At 38.7% G+C, this 20134-nt stretch overlaps 2 protein-coding genes across 2 annotated transcripts in view; both read left to right on the top strand.

Moving 5' to 3' along the window:
- itgb3a (integrin beta 3a) overlaps window positions 1-10350 on the top strand; it is a 33291-nt gene extending 22941 nt beyond the window's left edge. The window contains exons 13-15 of the mRNA XM_036589496.1: window positions 2494-2613; window positions 7405-7571; window positions 9282-10350. Coding sequence (XP_036445389.1) covers window positions 2494-2613; window positions 7405-7571; window positions 9282-9350 — 356 coding nt within the window. The 3' untranslated portion in view covers window positions 9351-10350. The remainder of the gene's footprint in view (window positions 1-2493; window positions 2614-7404; window positions 7572-9281) is intronic.
- A 2204-nt stretch (window positions 10351-12554) lies between these two features.
- Window positions 12555-19913, top strand: mettl2a (methyltransferase like 2A). The gene is made up of 9 exons (XM_036589497.1): window positions 12555-13008; window positions 14722-14810; window positions 16178-16443; window positions 16555-16604; window positions 17077-17137; window positions 17227-17366; window positions 17550-17656; window positions 18884-18949; window positions 19348-19913. The coding sequence occupies exons 1-9, from the start codon at window positions 12857-12859 to the stop codon at window positions 19515-19517; spliced, it is 1101 nt and encodes a 366-aa protein (XP_036445390.1). The 5' UTR covers window positions 12555-12856; the 3' UTR covers window positions 19518-19913.
- Window positions 19914-20134: the final 221 nt, after the last annotated feature.

Below are 20134 nucleotides of genomic sequence, written 5' to 3' on the forward strand. Positions count from 1 at the left end.
TCCTTATTTTCACATGTCTCTGACAACTGTACAGTGCCCTTCACAAATATTCCAGTTATTTGAAGTACAACAATAGAAAGGAATAATCTAAATCTCACAATGAAATAAATATTTTTCTCAAAACTATTTAATATAATTTAAGATTTGTTGTCTTTGCAAAGATAACAGCACTGAGTCTTTTCCTATATTGCTTGTACTGCAAAAAGTGATATCTTGATATCTTGGCAAGTCAAGAGATCTTAAATCTGGTCTATATTATATATATATAAGTTGGATTCTCACTGTACTGGCAGATAAATGGCTTGTTTCAAGCATTTTTCTTAAAGGAAGTAAATATATCTGCCAATATAGACAGATAATTTGACTTACTACAATCATTTAGAACAAGTAAAAAATGTCTAGAAATAAGCTGAGTAATTTTACAATAAGCTTACAACAATATCAAAATTAGAAATATTAGATATATTGACTAGATTTAAGATCATTTCACATGCCAAGATGGCACTTTCTGCAGTGTAATGAGACCGAAAAACGCATGGCGAGAAATCTAAGACCATTCCTCCAAACAGAATCTCTCCAGAACCTTAATATTCCATGCTTGTGGGCTCTTAGCTCATACCACAGGTTTCCTATGGGATTTGGTCAGGGGACTGGGAAGGCCATGGCAAAAACCTTGACTCTGTGCTCAGTGAACCGTTTTGTATTGACTTTGATGTGGTTTGGATCTTTAGAGATTCTTTATCCACTCAAACCATCCTCCTCACTGTGCATGGGGTCAGTATAGACCAGGGGTCAACAACATGTGGCTCCGGAGCTGCATGAGGTTCTTTTACTGCCCTGTGGCTCCACGGCAGAACTAGGTTTTTAGGTATAAATAAAATAATCCTCCTTTGCAGTAAAATAAAGCTCTGCTGATCGTTCAAACACAGTTTTAGCAATAAACGCTGGAGTTAATATATAACTGATAATTCACCAACCTTTAATCCTGAAGATCAGCGCGCAGAGTGCTGGTCACACAGCAACGCAGACAACAGTCTCGCCTAGCTAGTAGCTAAGGTAAAGGCAAAGAGAAAGATTTAAGACAAACATTGATAATTTGATCTAATGGATTGTTTGCATTTATAAGCAGTCAGCTGGTTTCCTGATACCTTTAATCTGCAACAAGAAACTGTCAAACACTAAAAAGTCATGACGCTGAAGCTTCTCATTTACCAGCTTGTTGTTCGAATTTTCCCGTTCCGCCTTAAATAGTGCTGCAGTTACATTCTGGCGCCTCAGGCACCATTTAAGGTGGAACAGGACAATTCTAACAAGAAGCTGGCGAATGAAAAGCTGACTTCAGCCTCGTAAAAAGTCGAACGTTGAGAGACATTTTACAACGAACTGTTCTGCTTTTGGAAAGGTTTCCTGCTATAGATGCGAGAAAAGTTATAGCTGACCTAAAGCTTAAAGCAGAGCAAAGTTTATATTAACATTTATATTATATTTTTATCCTATACTAGTACAGTAACACATTCTGAGACATATTTACAGCCAACATGGTAAAACGGACATAAAATGTTGTGGCTCCCAAGGTGGTTTGATTTTTGCTGAAAGGACAAAATGGCTCTTCTTAATATTTGTGTTGCCAACCCCTGGTATAGACACACATCCTCCTCCCGGCAGATTCTTAACATTTCCAGTAACTTTAAACTGAAAGTGGAAACAGGCATTTTCAACTGCTAAGCTATTTTCTTGTACCCAATTCCTGATTTGTGCAGCTGAACAATCTATTTTTGCTTAACACCGTTGTATTCTCTGGTCTTACTCATAGTGGTGGATGACTAAAAGAGTCTGGCCAGAGTGCCACCTCATATTTATACCCCAGCGAAACATGAAGTCATGGCTAACCATTTTAGTGCTCCTAATCACTCAGATGAACTTATAAACTGAATATACTTCAGTTAGATTTCACTCATAAGAGTTTGTAAGGTGCCAACAATTGTGGCACACATAGATTTGAGAAACAATATTCATGTCATTGTACCTCAAATTGTTATTCATAGTTAGAATTGTGTTAATATGTTGATTGAAAGATTAAAACGGTGCTTTATGTGAGCGAACTGCCGTCATATTTTGGGAATCTGCTGTAAGGGCTTTAAATGAAACCTGCGTTCATCTTGGGCTCGTTCACTTTCCTCAAGAACTAAATGACAGAAGATGAGCAAATCATTCTATCAGGATAGTTCAGATCCAAAAATGGTCACTGTGGTCAGACCTCATCTCTTGATGGAAACTTGTTAAGGTTTCAGAGTGACAGGAAATCAGGCTAAATATGAGCCGCTTCAGTCGTGCATATCAAACTATTTTGTTACCACCTTCATGCTTTAAATAGGTGTTTGAAAAAGGCCCAACACTTTTTAAAACACTTATTAAGTCTCTAACTTCTCTAAATTCCTGCAGGTCTTTTTGGTTTTGTGTAATTGACCTGTCTCCCTCTTCCACTGATTCCAGTCTTCCGTGAGAAGGGTGCGGTGAACTGCACCTATAAAGACGAGGACGACTGTGTTCATCACTTCCAGTACCATGAAGACATCAGCGGCAAATCCATCCTCTACCTAGTCAAAGAACCTGGTGAGAGACACTGAGGGGCGTTTAATGGCACAAGCTGTTCTTCAGATGCTGGGAAGTGGGTTCATGGGGACAGACAGGCACTAGCTGTTACTGCATGATGCAACAAATCTCATCTAAAGAAGACTGAAGGCTAGAACGTAGAGATACTTATTGAGAGCAGCAATGTAAACTGTCTACCTCCCACATTTGCACATCTAAAAAAGGTACACTGCAAAAAAGTTTAGTTAAAATACAAGAAATGAACACTGAATTTGAGTAGAAAATGACTTAATACTACTGAAATTATCTGTCCATGCAGCAAGATCGTTTTACTTGATAAGAAATCCTAAAATAAGTTGGTTCCACTCTAGATATCAGTGGGCTCTGATAAGTATGCAGAGGTTTGAAATAAGTAGAAAATGGTTTTTAGATCAAATTACTTGACATCAGACTCGCTACAGCATAGTAATAAGTGAAATACACTGTATATTAGCAAATAATTTCTAATTAAGGAATAAAAAAATAAATAACTGATTTAAGTGGCAAATTACTTAATACTAGTGGAGGATGATTATGCTGTTACTGTTCAAACAAGTTAGCTCATCTTGGAAAATTTAGGCCTAAACCCATATTTAACTTAAAACTAGTCCTTAATCTCAGAGCAGACATCTTAAATCAGGAAACTCACTTTACTGAAATCACAACCAGGACTGCAAGTGAAAATGAAAGAGTGTCAGATAGTGAGAGAGAATGAGAGTGAGATGACATTGGAAAATTGAACAACAGGAAAAGGTTCCACTGTTTGAACATCAGACAGAAAATCTTTGAAAACTAAAAGAAATAAAAGTGTACCCAATAACAGAAAAATGAACAACCTCAGCAGAGGAAACTGAAAAAAACTGTGATTCCTAAATCTTGAAACATATTTTAGGAGAATGGTACAAATTGGTACTGTATCTAATGTAGCTTGTTTTACCAGTTAATTACTCAAATTTAAGATTTTCGGACTATTTGCGGCGTAAAAGACATTTTCATGATTGATTAGCATGAATTCAAAGATATGAACTCGTAAACAACTTTTCAAACAAGATAATTCATTTCATATTTCCAGATCTAAGATTTTGAATATTGGCAAGCACAGAACAATTTGCAGGGTAACTGCACTCAGGGACACGGGAAGGTGTTTTGGGGAAGGTAGCCTTTTGGGGGCTCTATGCAGGGTTTTTGGGGCTCCCCTCATCTTGCTAGCTGATGTACTGTAAAATTAGAGACTAAAAGAAATAACTACCACAAGCTATCTAAGTTATATACATCTATATCTAGCTAGTCGTGGCTAATTATTGCTGATGATTTGATTGGATTCTCATTTCAGGGTCTAATAAGTTACAGTTAAAATTATTTATCAGCACTCTCAATCTGGGGGTCTGCATCAGGGGGCAGTATTTTTTGCTTACCCAGCTAACTTTAAGCTTAGTTGGATCTAACCCTGGTGGCAGTGGTAACACCATTGCTTTTTTACTGTTATAAATGCTTTACTTTCTACATATTTAGGTAGTATGGTTTCTTTTTTCTTCTTTGGCAGCTCCTTCTTATGTTTTCCATGATTTGCTTGTTATAAACAGATTAATCACAGCCTGAGTATCTAAACCTGGATTAACAGAAGAAGTCTTTAACCGCTGTTATAAACACATTTATCGTGACTGTGTTTGTGAAGCTAAAATTCTGTCAAAAAGCCTGTCTAAGTTGAAAATGCTTCATTAGACAGACTCCAAATCAGCTACTTCTTGTTGTTTAACTACAAGCCAAAAATAATGGCATAACTTTAACATCACAAAAAAACATACCTTTATCTTTATTTTTTTTTCTTTCCTTTCTTTTCTGTTTTTCAGCTCCAGATATGTGCACTCTTTTCTGAGCCTTGATTTTTTGAACTAGTTACTTTTCTCCCCTCGCTTGAGCATCTGAAACAACATAATGGTACAGGAATAACCTAGAAGTGGTTAGGAGGCCCTCTTACAGCCACAGGACTCTAAGCAGCTGCTTATGTCGCTTATTAGGTAGAGCTGGCACTGGTTGAGGTGGCTGAAATTTTACACAGCATTAAAATAGACAGGGACATCATGCAAAATGATATCCCTTTTTCATTAGATTTTTTTTTAGATAATCAAGATAAACATGTCATCAAACCGCTGATGCACACCCTGCCCAGACAGCAAACTTTGACTGAAACTATGTTGATTTAATGTTGGGCAAAACCAGATCTCTGATGCCCTATATGGAAGAAAAATATATATCGATATATTTGCATGTATTAAAAATATTTGTACAGTATATGTGAAGTTATATGTATGTGCTAAGTAGGCTTAACTGTACCTTTTCTTAGTATTTATACATTATATGCGCATATATGTAAATATATTGAAATACATGCACATAAGTATATGTAATATATGTAATATTGTCCATTTTTAATATTTACATGTCAAACATGAATTATATTTCCTTTGCATATGGGGTTAAATTTGCATTGATCTTGCTTGTGTATTGGCCATTGATTCGACAGTGGAAAGTCAACAGTGGAAAACACAGATTCACTGACAGTTGAATAGCTTTTGATCTAATGGCAGTACTGATGTTAATTTCATGTTGAAACAAGGTTTACTCTATGATTGTGCTGTGTTGATGCAACATTGAAAGCAGAGGAAATTTAGTTCAGTATTTACACAATATAACACAACATAGGCATTTTTAGGCATTTTGCAGAGACACTAATCCCAAGCAATTTACAGTGGTGGTGAGAGCTGCATTTGGGGATTTGCCTGAGGAGTTTTATAACAACATGGATGAGAATCAAACTGCTAAGTTTCTGTATGCAGGGCAATTGTGTTACCCACTGCATCATCCTTTACACATGCCTATATGACCAGGCTATAAGGCTATTGTGTTGTCATCATGAGTTGGTAGAATTTGCTTCACAACACAAGGTCCAGTAGGTATTAACGGCTATAAGTAAGTGCTGTTGAATCAACGTTGGATCAATGTTTAACATTATTGATTTTCCAGTGTTGAATCACTGACCAATATGACAAGTAAAGTCAATGCATTTTCAACATCAGACATCTATACTGATTCAGTGCTTTTGTCCAGCATCAAATCAACATGATTTCAGTCAGAGTTCATCTTGGGGCTCTCTCCTTCTGGACAAAATGTATGGAAATAAGCCAAGCGGCAACCAATCAGAATGTTATGTGGTTCAGTAACCAGTTGTGTCAAACCCATAGTCAAGCTATGCGCTAAAGATTCACATTGAGTGTGAGATATACTGTAATATTTGGAAAAAAGAATGTATTCAAAACATGGGACATTATTACATTGTTGTATTAATTTATTATAGTTTCAAATTAATCCTAGCCAGCATTGTTCTTTAGAACTAGCCTATAACTGCAGACAGATATTCTGGACTCTGAAAAATAACACAGGTCAAGCATTTAGGTGTGTACCGTCATTGTCTTTCATGCCACACATGCACCCACCCACCTAGTGAAGAATGACTTATCTGACCACATCACTCTTTTGCTCGTCTCTGCAGACCAGTGCTGAATGTTTTTACGCACTGACCTCTCAAATGTTCATTCATCTTTGCAATGAGGGGGTTTATGCACTGAACTCCACTATCATATAACTATGAATGCATAGCTCTTCCTGACACAGTCTGATCAGGTCCTGTATTGACATTCGTAGTCTCCCGAGGAACGGCTGCCCTTCTTTCCTAACATACTGCACTAATGCATGAGCATCACGCTCATTGAATGTTTGTTTTCAACATCAATTACCAGCCCTGTTAGCTCATATCTTCCTCATTGATCTAAATGCAGATGTCGCTTTAGACACCATTTCTATTGAAGCACCAGCCAGTTGAGCCACCATAATGAACCCTCTTTCAAAGCCACTTAGATCTTACTTCTCATCAACTTGATTCAAAATTGAGGTCAAATTGACCTGCTCACCTTTTTCATACTGTACTATGCCAAAGTCAGAGATCACCTTTAAGTTGTTTAATTTCCAGTCAAAATGGCCATTAAAGTAAGGTTTTGTTTTTCAGGAGGAGATTAGACATGAGATAATCCACATGCATAATGAAGGGGAAAGTCAAAAGAACAAAAGTCAAATGACAGAAGTTTCAAAAACTCAAAGAAATTAATAGAATTTATTCGACAACCGTCAAAAATCAGATAAACACTTCTTTAAAGCTTTCATCTTTGAGAGAGAGGAGAAAATCTAGCTCCACTCTTACTTAGACAACTCAACACTATTGAAAGGTTGTGTAGCTGTCAAGAAGACATTACTGAGAAAAGAAAATAGACAAAAAAGAAGAACATTTGCAAATCAAACAAAGAAGCTACTGGTGTTCTCAGAACAAAGGACTGACCACACCAGAGTTCAGACATTATGGGAAGCAGAAAATGTTTCTGTGGAAAAATATCCCTGCAGATTTCTTTAAAAAAGCAAGCAAGTATCCCAAAAGGAATGGAAGCTGTAAGAAAGGTAAAGAGTGGTCAGACTAAATACTGAACAAAATCATACATGTAGTTGTTGAAGCCGCTGTGTAATGAACATGGCTGGTCAGTTTGTGCAGGATTGATAGCACCCCCCCCACTCTCTCTCTCTCTCTCTCTCTCTCTCTCTCTCTCTCTCTCTCCCTCTCTCTTTCTCTCTCTCTCTCTCTCTCTCTCTCTCTCTCTCTCTCTCTCTCTCTCTCTCTCTCTCTCTCTCTCTCTCTCTCCCTCTCTCTCTCACGCTGTGTGTGTTTAGAGTGTCCTAAGGGTCCTGATATCTTGGTGGTGATAGCCTATGTGGCTGGCTCTATTCTCCTGCTGGGGTTGGCTGCTCTGCTGATTTGGAAGCTGCTAGTGACCATTCATGACCGCCGAGAATACGCCAAGTTTGAGGAAGAACGAGCCAAGGCCAAGTGGGAAGCGGTGAGACAAAACCACACAAACATATATATACATATCTCTATATAATTTGGCAAAAAAATCACTTAGTCCAGACGTAGTCAATCAGTCAAGCTTCTTCAGTTTAGTGCTGGAGCTGCTTTGTTAATAATCACTAGAAGTTAATAGACACCCAAATCTTTTCCATAAAGACATCCTCAAAACTGTTCAAACCATATTCAGGTCTCATTAAGGTTGGAAAGACTTGTCAGTGTGTTGTAGCACATGGTATAACCTACTGTAAACTATTAAAATGAAAAAAACACTGTTTAGCTGAATGCTGTGGGCATTTAGGCAGTCGTGGGCTGGAGGTTAGGGAACCAGCCCTGTGACCGGAAAGCTGTCGGTTTGATCCCTTCGGCTGACAGTCCATGACTGAAGTACGCTTGAGCAAGGCACCTAACCCCCAATCGCTCCCCGGGCGCCGTGGTTATGGCTGCCCGGGCAAGTGTGCTCACTGCCCCCTAGTGTGTGTGTTCATTAGTGTGCATGTATGTGGGTGTTTCACTGCCCAGATGGGTTAAATGCGGAGGTCTAATTCCACAGTGTGCAAACACAGTTGGCAGATGGTTCTGAATTCAATTCAATGTGCTTGAAATTCAATTTAGGCAGCAGATCCTGTGCCCAATTTCAACTCCCCCACAGAATCTGCCTTCGGGTACCTGGTTACCTTTTTTGGTGGTCAGGGAAGTTTTTATGATATTACCATAGGTTACATGAGGGCTGTGCAGCACCATGGCAGTGGCATACTAACCGCAGTATTGGGCACATCACTGCTTTAAGTGCATATTTTTTCCAATTAACATGAAACAATAGCAAGATTGAAGATTGCTTATGCATTAAGAAGCGCGTCTACCATAAGTAAAGCACACAACCACAGTAGGTGTGGAATTTTTTTCATTTATATCATACCTCTGATGACTTTACGTGCAGAAGTAGACGCTTCGAAGATCACTACCAATGAGGATGATGCAGCTAGTAAAGATTCTACAATGAGTCAAAATAGCTGTTTAGATTTTCTCATTATTGCATGTGGGGCCCCTTGTAGTTTGGGCCCCTGGCAGGCACCCACAAAATCCATGGAATGATCTGGCCCTGTTCAATTCCTCTTTGTATGCACACATGTCATGTTACAGATTATGTCCATGAATTTTCAAACTGAAGATATCACCACGGCATTGAGCTACACAGTGAAGTTCTGATCATTTTTATAGTTCACAATAAATAATCTTAATGAATTAAGAGCTGGATGTAGTTTGAGCAGGTAGAGAGCAGTTTTGGGGATAGATTTACAGAAAAGATTTGGGTGTCTATTGATTTCTTGTGTTTGTTAGCATTGTTAGGCTCAAATGTGCAGTGCTAAACTAGAGAAGCATAATTTGGACACCAAATATATCTTGCTTGATCGATACATCTGGGGTAAGTTAAGAAAGTAAGGTAAAAAAAATGAGGATTTTTCACCAAACCATTCCTTTAAATCCTAAAAGTTGTAAACTGAAGGTGGAAGTGCTGAGGTGTTTAATCAACTGGACACTTTGGATGGATGTAAACAAGCAAACTGCATCTCACACATGTACATCTAGTGACATCTAGAGGAGAAAGACATACTTACAGCTAGTTAGGTAAAAACATATGAAACTTTGCATTGCTGTTTTACACTGTTTTTCATCAAGAGCATCATCTGTTCTTTTTCAGGCCAATAACCCGTTATATCGAGGAGCTACCACCACCTTTACAAATGTGACCTACAGTGGCAACACATAAGAATGTAACACCTCCAGCACAAACAATCACTCAGCTCAGTGACACTCCACCAATCACACAGAAATATCACTGTTACTGAAGAATTGCTGGCATGATGAGGAGGTGGTGAGGGGTCAGACTTGTGATTTTGCTGTAATGCTAAACTGTGCTGAGTGCAACCATGAATCACTTGAGAATGTGGATATAGTCTTTTTCAATTTATTTTATTCCTGGGATTATTTTGAGCAAAGCACCCAAACATAAATGCAAATTAGATATAACTTTAACGAGCCATGGGAGAATGAAACGGAACATCTGTAGCAGTTGTCATTGCACTGCTACAGATGGTCACCGCAGCTCAGGAGAACACCTGACCCAACAGCAACCTGCAAGAGCAACAAGGCTTATAAGCTTTTCTGATGACGTTGCAGCCTCGGGTTTGATCTCCAAACTAATGAACGTTGAGAAAATAATGCGTACATGCACTATGTACAGTTGCAGTGGCTGATTATTCTGAGAAAATTAGAAATATTTGATGCACTTTAGTGATGGAGTTGTGCTGCAGCACAGTGCTCATGTAAACGTCATGTTTCATTCTTGGTTCTGGTTACTTTGGTTGTCATAGATACAACATCATGTGACTGCTTCTAGAGTTCCAAAACTTTTGTTGCCATGGCAGCACTGGTTGAGATTCTGTTGGACCCTGTAGGAAACCAGACTGCTCGGTGCTGGAGACTCAGTCATTCATGAAAATGTGGAAACGTCAGCCAGAGAACCAAACCCAGTCAATTCCTTATATTCCCATTAATGACTTCTAGGTAAACTAATGGAATCTAGCAGTGTGTTAGATTAAACTTAAAGTGCCTTTTCCCTCAGCCAAAGCCAAACTGTTGATCTTTCTCCCTTTTTTGCTTTTTTGTACAGTGGTCCTGGTAATTTCATTGTTTTAGGCCTAATGGACGCAATGTGTTTTTCCTCACACTGAATACATTTCTGAATAAACTCTAATTTTAAAAAACTACTTTTAAAATTTTAATTTTTTATTTTTAAAAAAAAATAACCAGCTTTAGATTTGAACTGACCTGAATTGCCCTTGTGGTTGAGGTCAGGGGGAAAAAAACAAACAAACAGCAGCCCCCTGCTGGTGTAACATGTTGAGTGTTAGGCAATTTTTCCACATTTTTTCCATATATGAATGCTGAATGCAGACTCAGGAACAGACTTTAATCTTACCCTTCAGGGCTTTCGTATGTAAACAATCTATAGATTTTTATTTTTCAGAAAGATATTAAAACAGAAACAAAACTGAATGGTATATTTTCAATGTATTGAGAAAACCTGTAAAGTAAGGCTTATAGAGATAATTTTGTGCCAAAAATTTCAAATAAAATTATAAAATCCACAAAATATAAAATGTTATGTATAAAAATGTTAAATCAAACTTAATTTTTCAAAAAAGATTTCATTTACAGAATGCTGCTGCTCCAAATCACTGGAGTGCAGTGAACTAACATCAGATATTCAGATAATCAGCAGTTTAGTTCCATTATGGCTCTCCTAGTTAGCCCTATAGGACACTGCTAGGCTAGTTAGCCCTATAGGACATTTTAAAACTCAAAAGGTGGTACAGCTTTGTTCATTCATAAACAACTACGTTTTTTTTTTCAATGCCCAAAATAACAGTTATATCTTTTTAGACAGGCTGGCACAGGACCCATGAACATGTTACATTAATAATTTAAAACAATATGACAAACAGTGCTCATAGAGTCAGATGCGCCAATACAACGCTGCACTCATAGCAGCACTCAGTATGACGTGTTCCGCCATGCTGGAGGTGGTTCAAGCTCAGTGGCTACGTGTTCAGAAGACCTGACACTCCAAATCAGTTGACCAATAGAAAGAGCAGGTGAACGTCCTCTTCTAAGCCCCCAGTTAAAAAGTGCAAAAAGAGAGGAGCAAAAGAAAAAAATCAGAAGCGAAAAATGTATCAGCAAAATCAGCAAATGTAAAAAACCTGGCAAAATGAGTAATAAATAATTTATCCCCAAATGAGTGAAAATAAGCAGAAATAGTTTGATTTAATTTCTGACATTTTGATACTCCATATTTTGCTTGTGGATTTTATCACTTTACTTGAAACTCTTGGCACAAAATTAATTAAAAATTATAATTTTTATCATTTATGGAGTTCCTAATATAATAATTGCTCAGCTTTGCCTACATGTTAGTTGAATGGAGAACAAAAAAATATTTTTTTACCTATTTATTTACCTTTTTATTTACTATTCAAAAGCTTTATGTTAAAATTATCACAGAACAATGTCTCAGGTATCAGTCAGTGTATCTGTAATCATTTTATATACGTAACAGTTCGCTTTTACGGCAGCGGTGTGGAGCTGCAGGAAGGAGTCCAGCACAGTTTGCTAATTTCTCTGCTCTGACAGAAAAACTAAAACTGCCAATTAACTGCTGAGTTGAATCAGCCATGTTTAAGCATGAAAATCACCAAACTGTGCAGGAATCCAGCCCTTCAGGACCGGAGTTTCCCACCCCTGCTACACAGACATTAAACACTTCAGACGTCTGGTTCTTATCCCCAACAGCATTAGTGAATAAACGACTTAGTTTACATTAACAATTTAATTAAGTGTTTTTTTTATAGAACTGGATTTCTGGCTTAACTCAGAGCCTTCCTCAAACATCTGCAACAGATGCTCATAAAGGTAATGTGAATGCCTTATCTTTATATGGGCTTGGATATGATACAGGGCTCTGCCAACACTGTCAAAGTAGGGAGACAGTTGAACTGCTAATCTCCTGCGCTGTATAGCGAATGCCACACAAAAGGGAAACTTCATATCCACACTAAAATGGAACACTTCAACACTTCAAAAACATGTTTCAAATCAGTGATAAAATCTTACAAAAACATCATAAACTGGTTGTATCGTTTGGTACGGAGCCCCGCTGGTGACATCCTTCAACTTAGTAAGGCATGGGAATGAGATGATTAAGTCGTGGCCACAGCTTAGTAAAGCATGGGAACGAGATCCTAAGGTGTGGCCACGACTAAGTAAGCCATGATCTCGTTCCCATGCCTTACTAAGTCGAGGCCATGCATTAGGATCTCGTTCCCACGCGTGGCCACGCATTATTTTTATTTATACAGGATGTCACCAGCGGGGCTCCGTAGGTTTGTCTCAAATAACACTCAAAAAAAATGTTTTTTTTAGCTTCTTCTGGCTACTGCGCATGCGCATGCGCATATCTCCTCAACAAGGGGGGCTGTTGCCGCTACTTAACCAGCAAGCTGACAAGCTCATTTTCATTAAGAGCGGGACTTGTAAACAGACGCCATGTTGAGCGTTAAGAGCTTTCCCACTCATTCTCCAACCTGTGACCCGTCACCTCCTCCGCTCCTGAAGCTTCACTCCCCTCTCCATTTCAGTAGGGGGCAGTAATGCTCCTCAAGCTGGTCAGTGAACCGCCACCATCCGTTTCAAGGAAGACGAAGCAGCAGCACGATGGCGGCGCCCGCTGCTGTCGGTGTGCCGGTGTCTGAGCAGAGAATGAGCGAGTCCGCAGACGGACCGAACTGCAAGGACGGACAAAAACGACCACAGTTCGGGACTCGCTTCCTCACAGACCCCCGACAGGTCTTTCAGCACAATGCCTGGTAGGAGACGGGGTATCTTGTTAAAGCTCAGATGTCCAGGCTTTACTGAGAGCGCAGTTTCTCTTATTTCCACAAAATGAACACTTTATTAATCTCTCTTTGGAGCACGTTTTAAAATGATATGTGAGGGTGAGTCATTTTCTCCCTGAGCTCTGTGGCTCAGACATCACCAAATTCAGCCCTCCTCATATCTCTCAGAGGGTCCAGGGCGCCACAGGACAGCTGGAAAGGCTTTTGGAAATGGGAAAGGAAATCTTCCATTCTGTTCGCTTTTCTATTTTCACACATATTTTCCCTTTCCCAGTTCCTACGACGGCGTTTTAGGGCCACTGTTAATAAAAATTAACTGTAGGCTAACTGTAGGGGGCTGCAATAACGCGTAGCGGTCTCGGTTGCTGTGCTGGCGCGCCGGAGTTCCACACACTATTGGCTCTTTGTGGATCGATCATTTTGATTATCATTCTCACTGTCCGTGAAACTTCATGCTCTCTTTGAATGGCATGGAGATGTAGCCCTGATAGCCGTGTAGACGGTCACCGCCTGCGATTCTCCTTCAACAGAACAGACAGACAGACAGTTTCCTCCGAGTCCGTCTGGCTCTTTATTCTAAATAAACACAGTTTCCTGCTCAGCCGTTTCAGCCGTTTGTTTCACTAATAACAGTTGCTAATAACCGCCCCTCATTTTAACACGAGGAGGTGCTGCCTTCCCTTTGCAAAGCCTTTGGCCACAATATTGCGACCTTTCCTGGTATTAATGGCACTTTAATGCGTAATTCTTTTCCTCGAAATAGCATGACTTTATTCTTAACAGTGGCCCTAAAACGCCGTCATAAGTTCCAGTTCTTTAAAGGGAAGTTCCACAATTTTTTCAGCTCTTCTGCATAACTCACTAGTTGAGTTGTAAACAGTCTTCAGAGTGGTTAGATGTCAATGATCCATTCTAGAGAAACAGTGCTGATAGGAACCAGGCGTCGCGGTGTCTGCAACACAGTGGTTATTTTGAGAAGCATTTTCGTGCTTTTCAGAATGACCACTGAACCTACATGTCTTTAAAAAGGTTTTCTTCAGGTATTATTTTGCCTTGCAACACCCTGCATTTGTCTTTTTGCCATAAATGGATTAAAAAAGGTTTGGGCCAAAGATTATCTTAACTATAGTAAAACAGTGCCACAGGCAGCATATTTGTAACCATTTTTGTTAAACATTTCTGTGAGGTAGCTTTTGGAGGCATTAAAAGCTCCAGACGTCTGGTTCCTATCACCACTACTGTGAAATAATCGGACTCGTCAGGTTTTTCTAGAATGGAACATTTTTAACCAGAGCACTCTTTGAGACTTTGTTTACATCTTAAAGATTTAATGATGCAGAAATAAAAAATGTTAATAAATAATAAAATATTAAGTTTAGTCCTTATTAAAATCATAAGTTGCCTACAAACAGTGAAGCCAACAGTGATTTTACCCACCAAATGGTCATGTTATTATTGGCTTAATTTTTTTTATCTAATCAGATTCATTTGAAATACATCATATAAACCAGCACATAATTTGTTCAGAAGAACATGAAATGTCATTTGTTATTAATAATCACTGTTCATTAATAATAACTTAATCACTATGTAATTAAGTTATTATTATTGAATGAAGCAAACAAGATCTTCCATGATGTCAAATGTATTCAGCAGTCTTTATGCTCTCTGCTGATCTGGTAGGGATAATGTGGAGTGGTCCAAGGAGCAGGAGGAGGCCGCTGAGAAGAAAGTACAGGAGAACAACCAGCCTCTACCAGCAGAGAAACAAGGTTTGTGGGTAGTCTTTTATCAACTAAATCAAACCTGACTCAGTATTTCTATGGGCCTAAGAAAGTTATCTCAGTACCAAAGGAACATCAGTTACCAATTATAATTGATAGCTTTACATATAATACATTTCTGCAGTTTGGATCATATCTTACTAGGGATGCATCGATACCGGTACTGGTATTGGGTATTGGGCCGACACTGGGCTCATTTACTCATACTCATAAAAATTCACTGATACCAACATTCCGATACCCACTGATGCTATATGACGTAAACCGAATGTACACTGCCGTGCTAATGAACAAATGACTCAAGCCACTCTTCACTTTCCACTTTGGTGTATTCCCACCAGGAATACATTGTGATTTAAACACACAATCACAACCACTTAACCAATATGGTTGGAGAAATGAAAGCTAGAAAAACAGACGAAAGAGTCGAGATTTCCTGCCAGGCCGTCTGTGCCAACTTTACTCTGTTTAACTGAATAGTGAGGTATAAACATTAATACGAATGTATTCTATACATAGAATGCATTGATACTTTATTGTCCTGCTATGTACATCACCACCTGCTTTAGCGTCAGTGCAGTGCTGCTCAGTTTCTCCTTCCTCAGCACTCGGCTCACAGCTTGTTATTTTGAATGAAACAGCTGCGAGTATATATATCATAGGCTTGGTCTCTAAGCGATGGGCTGTGTATTCAGACGTACAGTGTGACTCACCAAAGAACAACATTTCTAAAATCGCACAGTGTATGTGTGGCTTTAGAGGACGTTTCAACTACAGCTCAACCAGCCAAACAAAATACTCCAGGCATAAAACTCTACACGTGTGCTCCTCGGATGTGATTCCTGCTGTCACTGTGCTCCAGAGACTGATGTTGAAACAGACAGATTAGGGTTTAAAACTGTGAGACATACATTACTTACATCTGTACAGAAGTGCTTTTCTGACATGGAATAAAACGTGCTCTTCTCCACTGCTGTGCAGCTCAATCAAAGCTGAACAATATAGCATAGCCAGCTAAGTTACATCATTTAAAATCAGCTAGATTGTAATGATTTAACTGTTAAGGTATATTGCACTCAGTTACACTAACTACTTAATTCTAAGTAGGTTACTTAGTACATAGTATTATACATGTACTTATACTCAGTCTGAAAAAATGGTATAGATGCATCCCTGTAACTTACCTTTCTCTTGTGGTTGACATCTGCAGCATCCATAATATATCAAAATTATTTTGTTGGTTTTTTTAATGACTATTTTATCTTTTTTTTATCTCTCTTGTGTGCTATTTTAAGCATGACATGTTCATTAAACTCACAGCTCTGTTCTGAGAATTGTTTGCTTCCTTTGAACAGAAGAGTTTGACAGGAAAGCTAACGAGTACTGGAATGCCTTCTACACTATCCATGAGAACCGCTTCTTTAAGGACCGCCACTGGCTCTTCACTGAGTTCCCTGAGCTCGCCCCTCAGCATAAGGAACCCAACAGCTCAGCAGAGCAGACTTCAAATGAACCCAGAGAAAGTGCATCAAACCTGGAAATAAATGGTGAAGAGAGCCCAGCTCTGCACATAGAAGAAACAGCGTTTCCTGGAGCCTCAGCTTCCTATCGTATTATGGAGGTGAACCGTTTAATACTCATTGTGCCTCTGTGTGTTTGTGCATGTATACATACAGATTTGTGTGAGATCATTTTCTAACCTTTTCAATTGAATGCTTGTCCGTTGTCTTAGGTTGGCTGTGGAGTTGGCAATACAGTCTTCCCAATTCTCAAGACCAACAAGTGAGTAAGACAGAACGTTAGTGTTTTATTGCTGAGGTAAATAATACTGTTTCTTTCAGTCATTAAATTATTCGATTATAAACAGTCATTGGAGACTCTGCCAAGAAGCATGGAAATATAAGGTGTAAATGGCTATGCATCTCACTGTCCACTTATCATACACTGTTAGAAATAAATAGATTTCTATCTTTTCATAACCTAATGTTTTAAAATAATACACCTGGAGACAAGAAGGGGTGTGTGGAGTCAATACAACTTTGAAAATATAATTTCAGTGGACTACGGTACAATTATGTTGACTGACTAAAGGTACTGAGATGTACCTTTGAGGGTACCACCCCAGTGACAAGAGGGGTATTGCACCAGCGACAGTTTCATACCTTTTTTTCTGACAGTGTATACGAAGTACGATCAGTGCCACAAATACATAAAAATACATCATGTTATGTTACTTTTCCTTTGTGTCTTTTAGTGATCCAGGTCTTTTTGTGTACTGCTGTGATTTTTCCAGCACAGCTGTTGACCTAGTCAAGGTGAGAGGGAGCATAGCATAAATCTGATAATTGGTTACTTTGTTTATTGGTTTTGTATTTTGTATTTGATTTTATTGATGGGCTTGCAGTCTAATCCGGAGTATGACCCATCTCGCTGTCACGCCTTCGTTCATGACTTGAGTGATGTCACGGATGTGTATCCAATGCCAGAGCAGAGCCTCGATGTCATCGTCCTTATATTCGTCCTCTCCGCTCTGCATCCTGACAAGTGAGTGGGATGGAGAGAGTTGATATAGAGTTGATAAGTGTATCACCTGTGACAGCCATAGTTGTTTATGCTAGTGTTATTTAACTTCTACGTAGTGATAAGTTAATCATAAATGTGAAACTGTGAGTAAAGAATAACTTCATAATATCTCTCTCTCTCTCTCTCTCTCTCTCTCTGCCTCAGGATGCAGAGTTCTATCAGTAGACTCGCTCGGTTGCTCAAACCAGGGGGAGTTCTCTTACTGCGGGACTATGGACGCTACGACATGGCCCAGCTTCGTTTTAAAAAAGGTTAGAGTGCAGTAACTGCATTTACATGCATATTAGCACATGTGCTAGTGCATTACTTTGCCAGCTTTGTGCTGGAGCTAAAGTAGCTATCAGCTAATGGAAGCTAAAAGGAATGGCAGATAATAATGTAGTTCCAGTTTTGTCTTAAATGTGTAAAAACGGTCTGTTTGTGCCATTTTACCAAATTCTTCTTATTGACATATTTTGAAGCAAAAATATGAAGATTTTGCCAGGTATTTGTGGAAACTGTTTTGGTGACTGTTGACTTCCACTCTTTGTTAGCAACATTGGCCTCATAGATCAAGTTCTAAACAACCAAATGAATCTTGGTGGAAAATCATATAAATTAGATTTTTTTGGCAAACTGTTTCCTTAAAGCCACCAGTTTAGCATCATGTAAACTCTTAAACCTAGTAGCTCAAAACTGTGTGCTTTAAGCTTGGATGAAAATGTAAAATTAAAACTAATGTCTGCAGTTAATATCATCTACAGAATTGTCACATTAAACAATATCATCATGATCCAAATGTAGATACAAAATATCATTACGAAGTAGCATTGTAGAGATATGAAATAGATATGAGATATGAACAGCTCGTCTGTTTTACTCTCTACCTGAGAGTAGATCTTGTCCTGGAGTTCACTTCTTTGTCAGACTGAAACAAGCATTTGAAGTAGTGTTCAAAGTATGTATGAGTAGTTAATTAGTTGATATTCTGTCAGTGCAGTATATAACATACATCTTTTAACTAGATTGTATATTACAATCATTGTGCAAAGAGAATAGTGACACAACAATGAAGCAATCAAAAGAAAAAAGATCTTGTGGCATGTGAAGGAGAACAAAACAATGATCATTTGCATAATATTTGCACCTATATAAATTATTGTGATGCTTGATAATATCAGTTTTCTTCTGTATGACATACAGACATTTATAAAATGGAATAAAGCTAAAAGAAATAGTATTAGCAGCCATCTTCATACTTTTGTTCATGTCATGCAGTGTGAGAAACCACACAGGCAAGTATTCTTAAGATTGCTGTGAACAGCTTGATGTAAATGCTAACTGGTGACTATAGGTTTCCATTAGTTGTTAGCTACTTTAGCCTTGTAGTCCCCATACAAAACGAAAGAATCAAAAACTTAAGATGCAAACATATCTTGACCACTAACCAACAACAGATGAAGTAACTGTGGAACACGTTTTTGTTTTATCTGTTTTAGGAAGGTGCTTATCTGAAAATTTCTACGTCAGAGGAGATGGAACACGGGTCTATTTTTTCACTCAGGGTAAAGTGTCTTCACATGCACTGGACAAACCACCTAGATGTTGCTGTCCATGTTTTTTCATATTGTGTACTGTGATTGAAATGTGGCTGTGTAGTTCTGCTTAAGCTGAAATACCAGCCCTATACTTATTGTCTGAATGAGGAAATGCTGAAACAGCACCACAGCCATGCCAGGGTAACTCTGAAGCATACTTATTATGTACATTTCAGAGAGTGGGTTATTGGGGTGACTTAAAAACCTCGGTTATTGAAGTGCTGAAACTAGTGCTGATAGCTTCCTCACTGGAGCTTTAAGTAATTTGGGTAAATCAGTTGTTATTATTTCAGTGACACATTTGAAACTGAGAACATTTTTTTAAACCTACTATTCACTCTCTCTCTTCCTTCCTGTCCTCTCAGAAGAGCTGCATGAGCTGTTTGTTGGAGCTGGACTGGAGAAGGTGCAGAACCTGGTGGACCGGCGCCTCCAGGTGAACAGAGGAAAGCAGCTGACCATGTACAGAGTGTGGGTGCAGTGCAAGTACCGCAAGAACCAAACGCCTTCACAAGAACCTGCAGCTCAGGACTGAGACAAGAAGTTAGCACCATGCTCCAGCTGGACTGAGGGAAACCTGATAAGTTGACAGAAACCATCAGAAACAGATTTAGCAAACACAAGAACTTAAGATGCAAAGTAGGGACAGGAGAAGAGAATGGTGAAAACTAATGTGACTGGAGGGTGTCAGTGACTTCCTGTCATGGTTTCTATGCTCATGTTGTTCATCACTGGAACACAGAATGTCCTGAGTAATGCAGAAGATGAATCAGCAAGTTGAAGAATGTGGAGGAAGGGCTTTAAATCCATTCATTCCTTAGTGCCCACTGGCCACAATGGACAAATGGCAAGGTTTCTTGCTTTTAAAACATCTTAAATATTTTTACCTAAATTTATATCTTAAATAAAAGATGGCATGCTTTTAACAGAACAGATTTCTTTCTCCAATTCATTTTGCTCTCCTAGTTATGCGGCTTCAAACAGTAGGTGCACAGTGATGGTTGACTGACTTATCGTGGTAACGATAAGTGATGACAAAAACTGTGGGTTTGAGAAAATGTTAAGTTATTGATTGTATTTCATGCAAATTATAGCAAGATCCTTTCATTTCCACACATGAATGTAACTGAGCTTTTAAATAAGGTTGTACTG

Source organism: Colossoma macropomum, unplaced genomic scaffold (assembly GCF_904425465.1).
Source record: "Colossoma macropomum unplaced genomic scaffold, Colossoma_macropomum, whole genome shotgun sequence".
Lineage (NCBI taxonomy): Eukaryota > Metazoa > Chordata > Actinopteri > Characiformes > Serrasalmidae > Colossoma > Colossoma macropomum.

What these genes read in the sequence shown, in the direction of transcription:
- mettl2a (XM_036589497.1), top strand. Translation starts at nt 12,857, where the DNA reads ATGGCGGCGCCCGCTGCTGTCGGTGTGCCGGTGTCTGAGCAGAGAATG. An exon ending in CAGCTGTTGACCTAGTCAAG is followed by an intron (nt 17,138 to 17,226) that starts GTGAGAGGGAGC and finishes ATGGGCTTGCAG; the next exon opens with TCTAATCCGGAGTATGACCC. An exon ending in CCAGCTTCGTTTTAAAAAAG is followed by an intron (nt 17,657 to 18,883) that starts GTTAGAGTGCAG and finishes TATCTGTTTTAG; the next exon opens with GAAGGTGCTTATCTGAAAAT.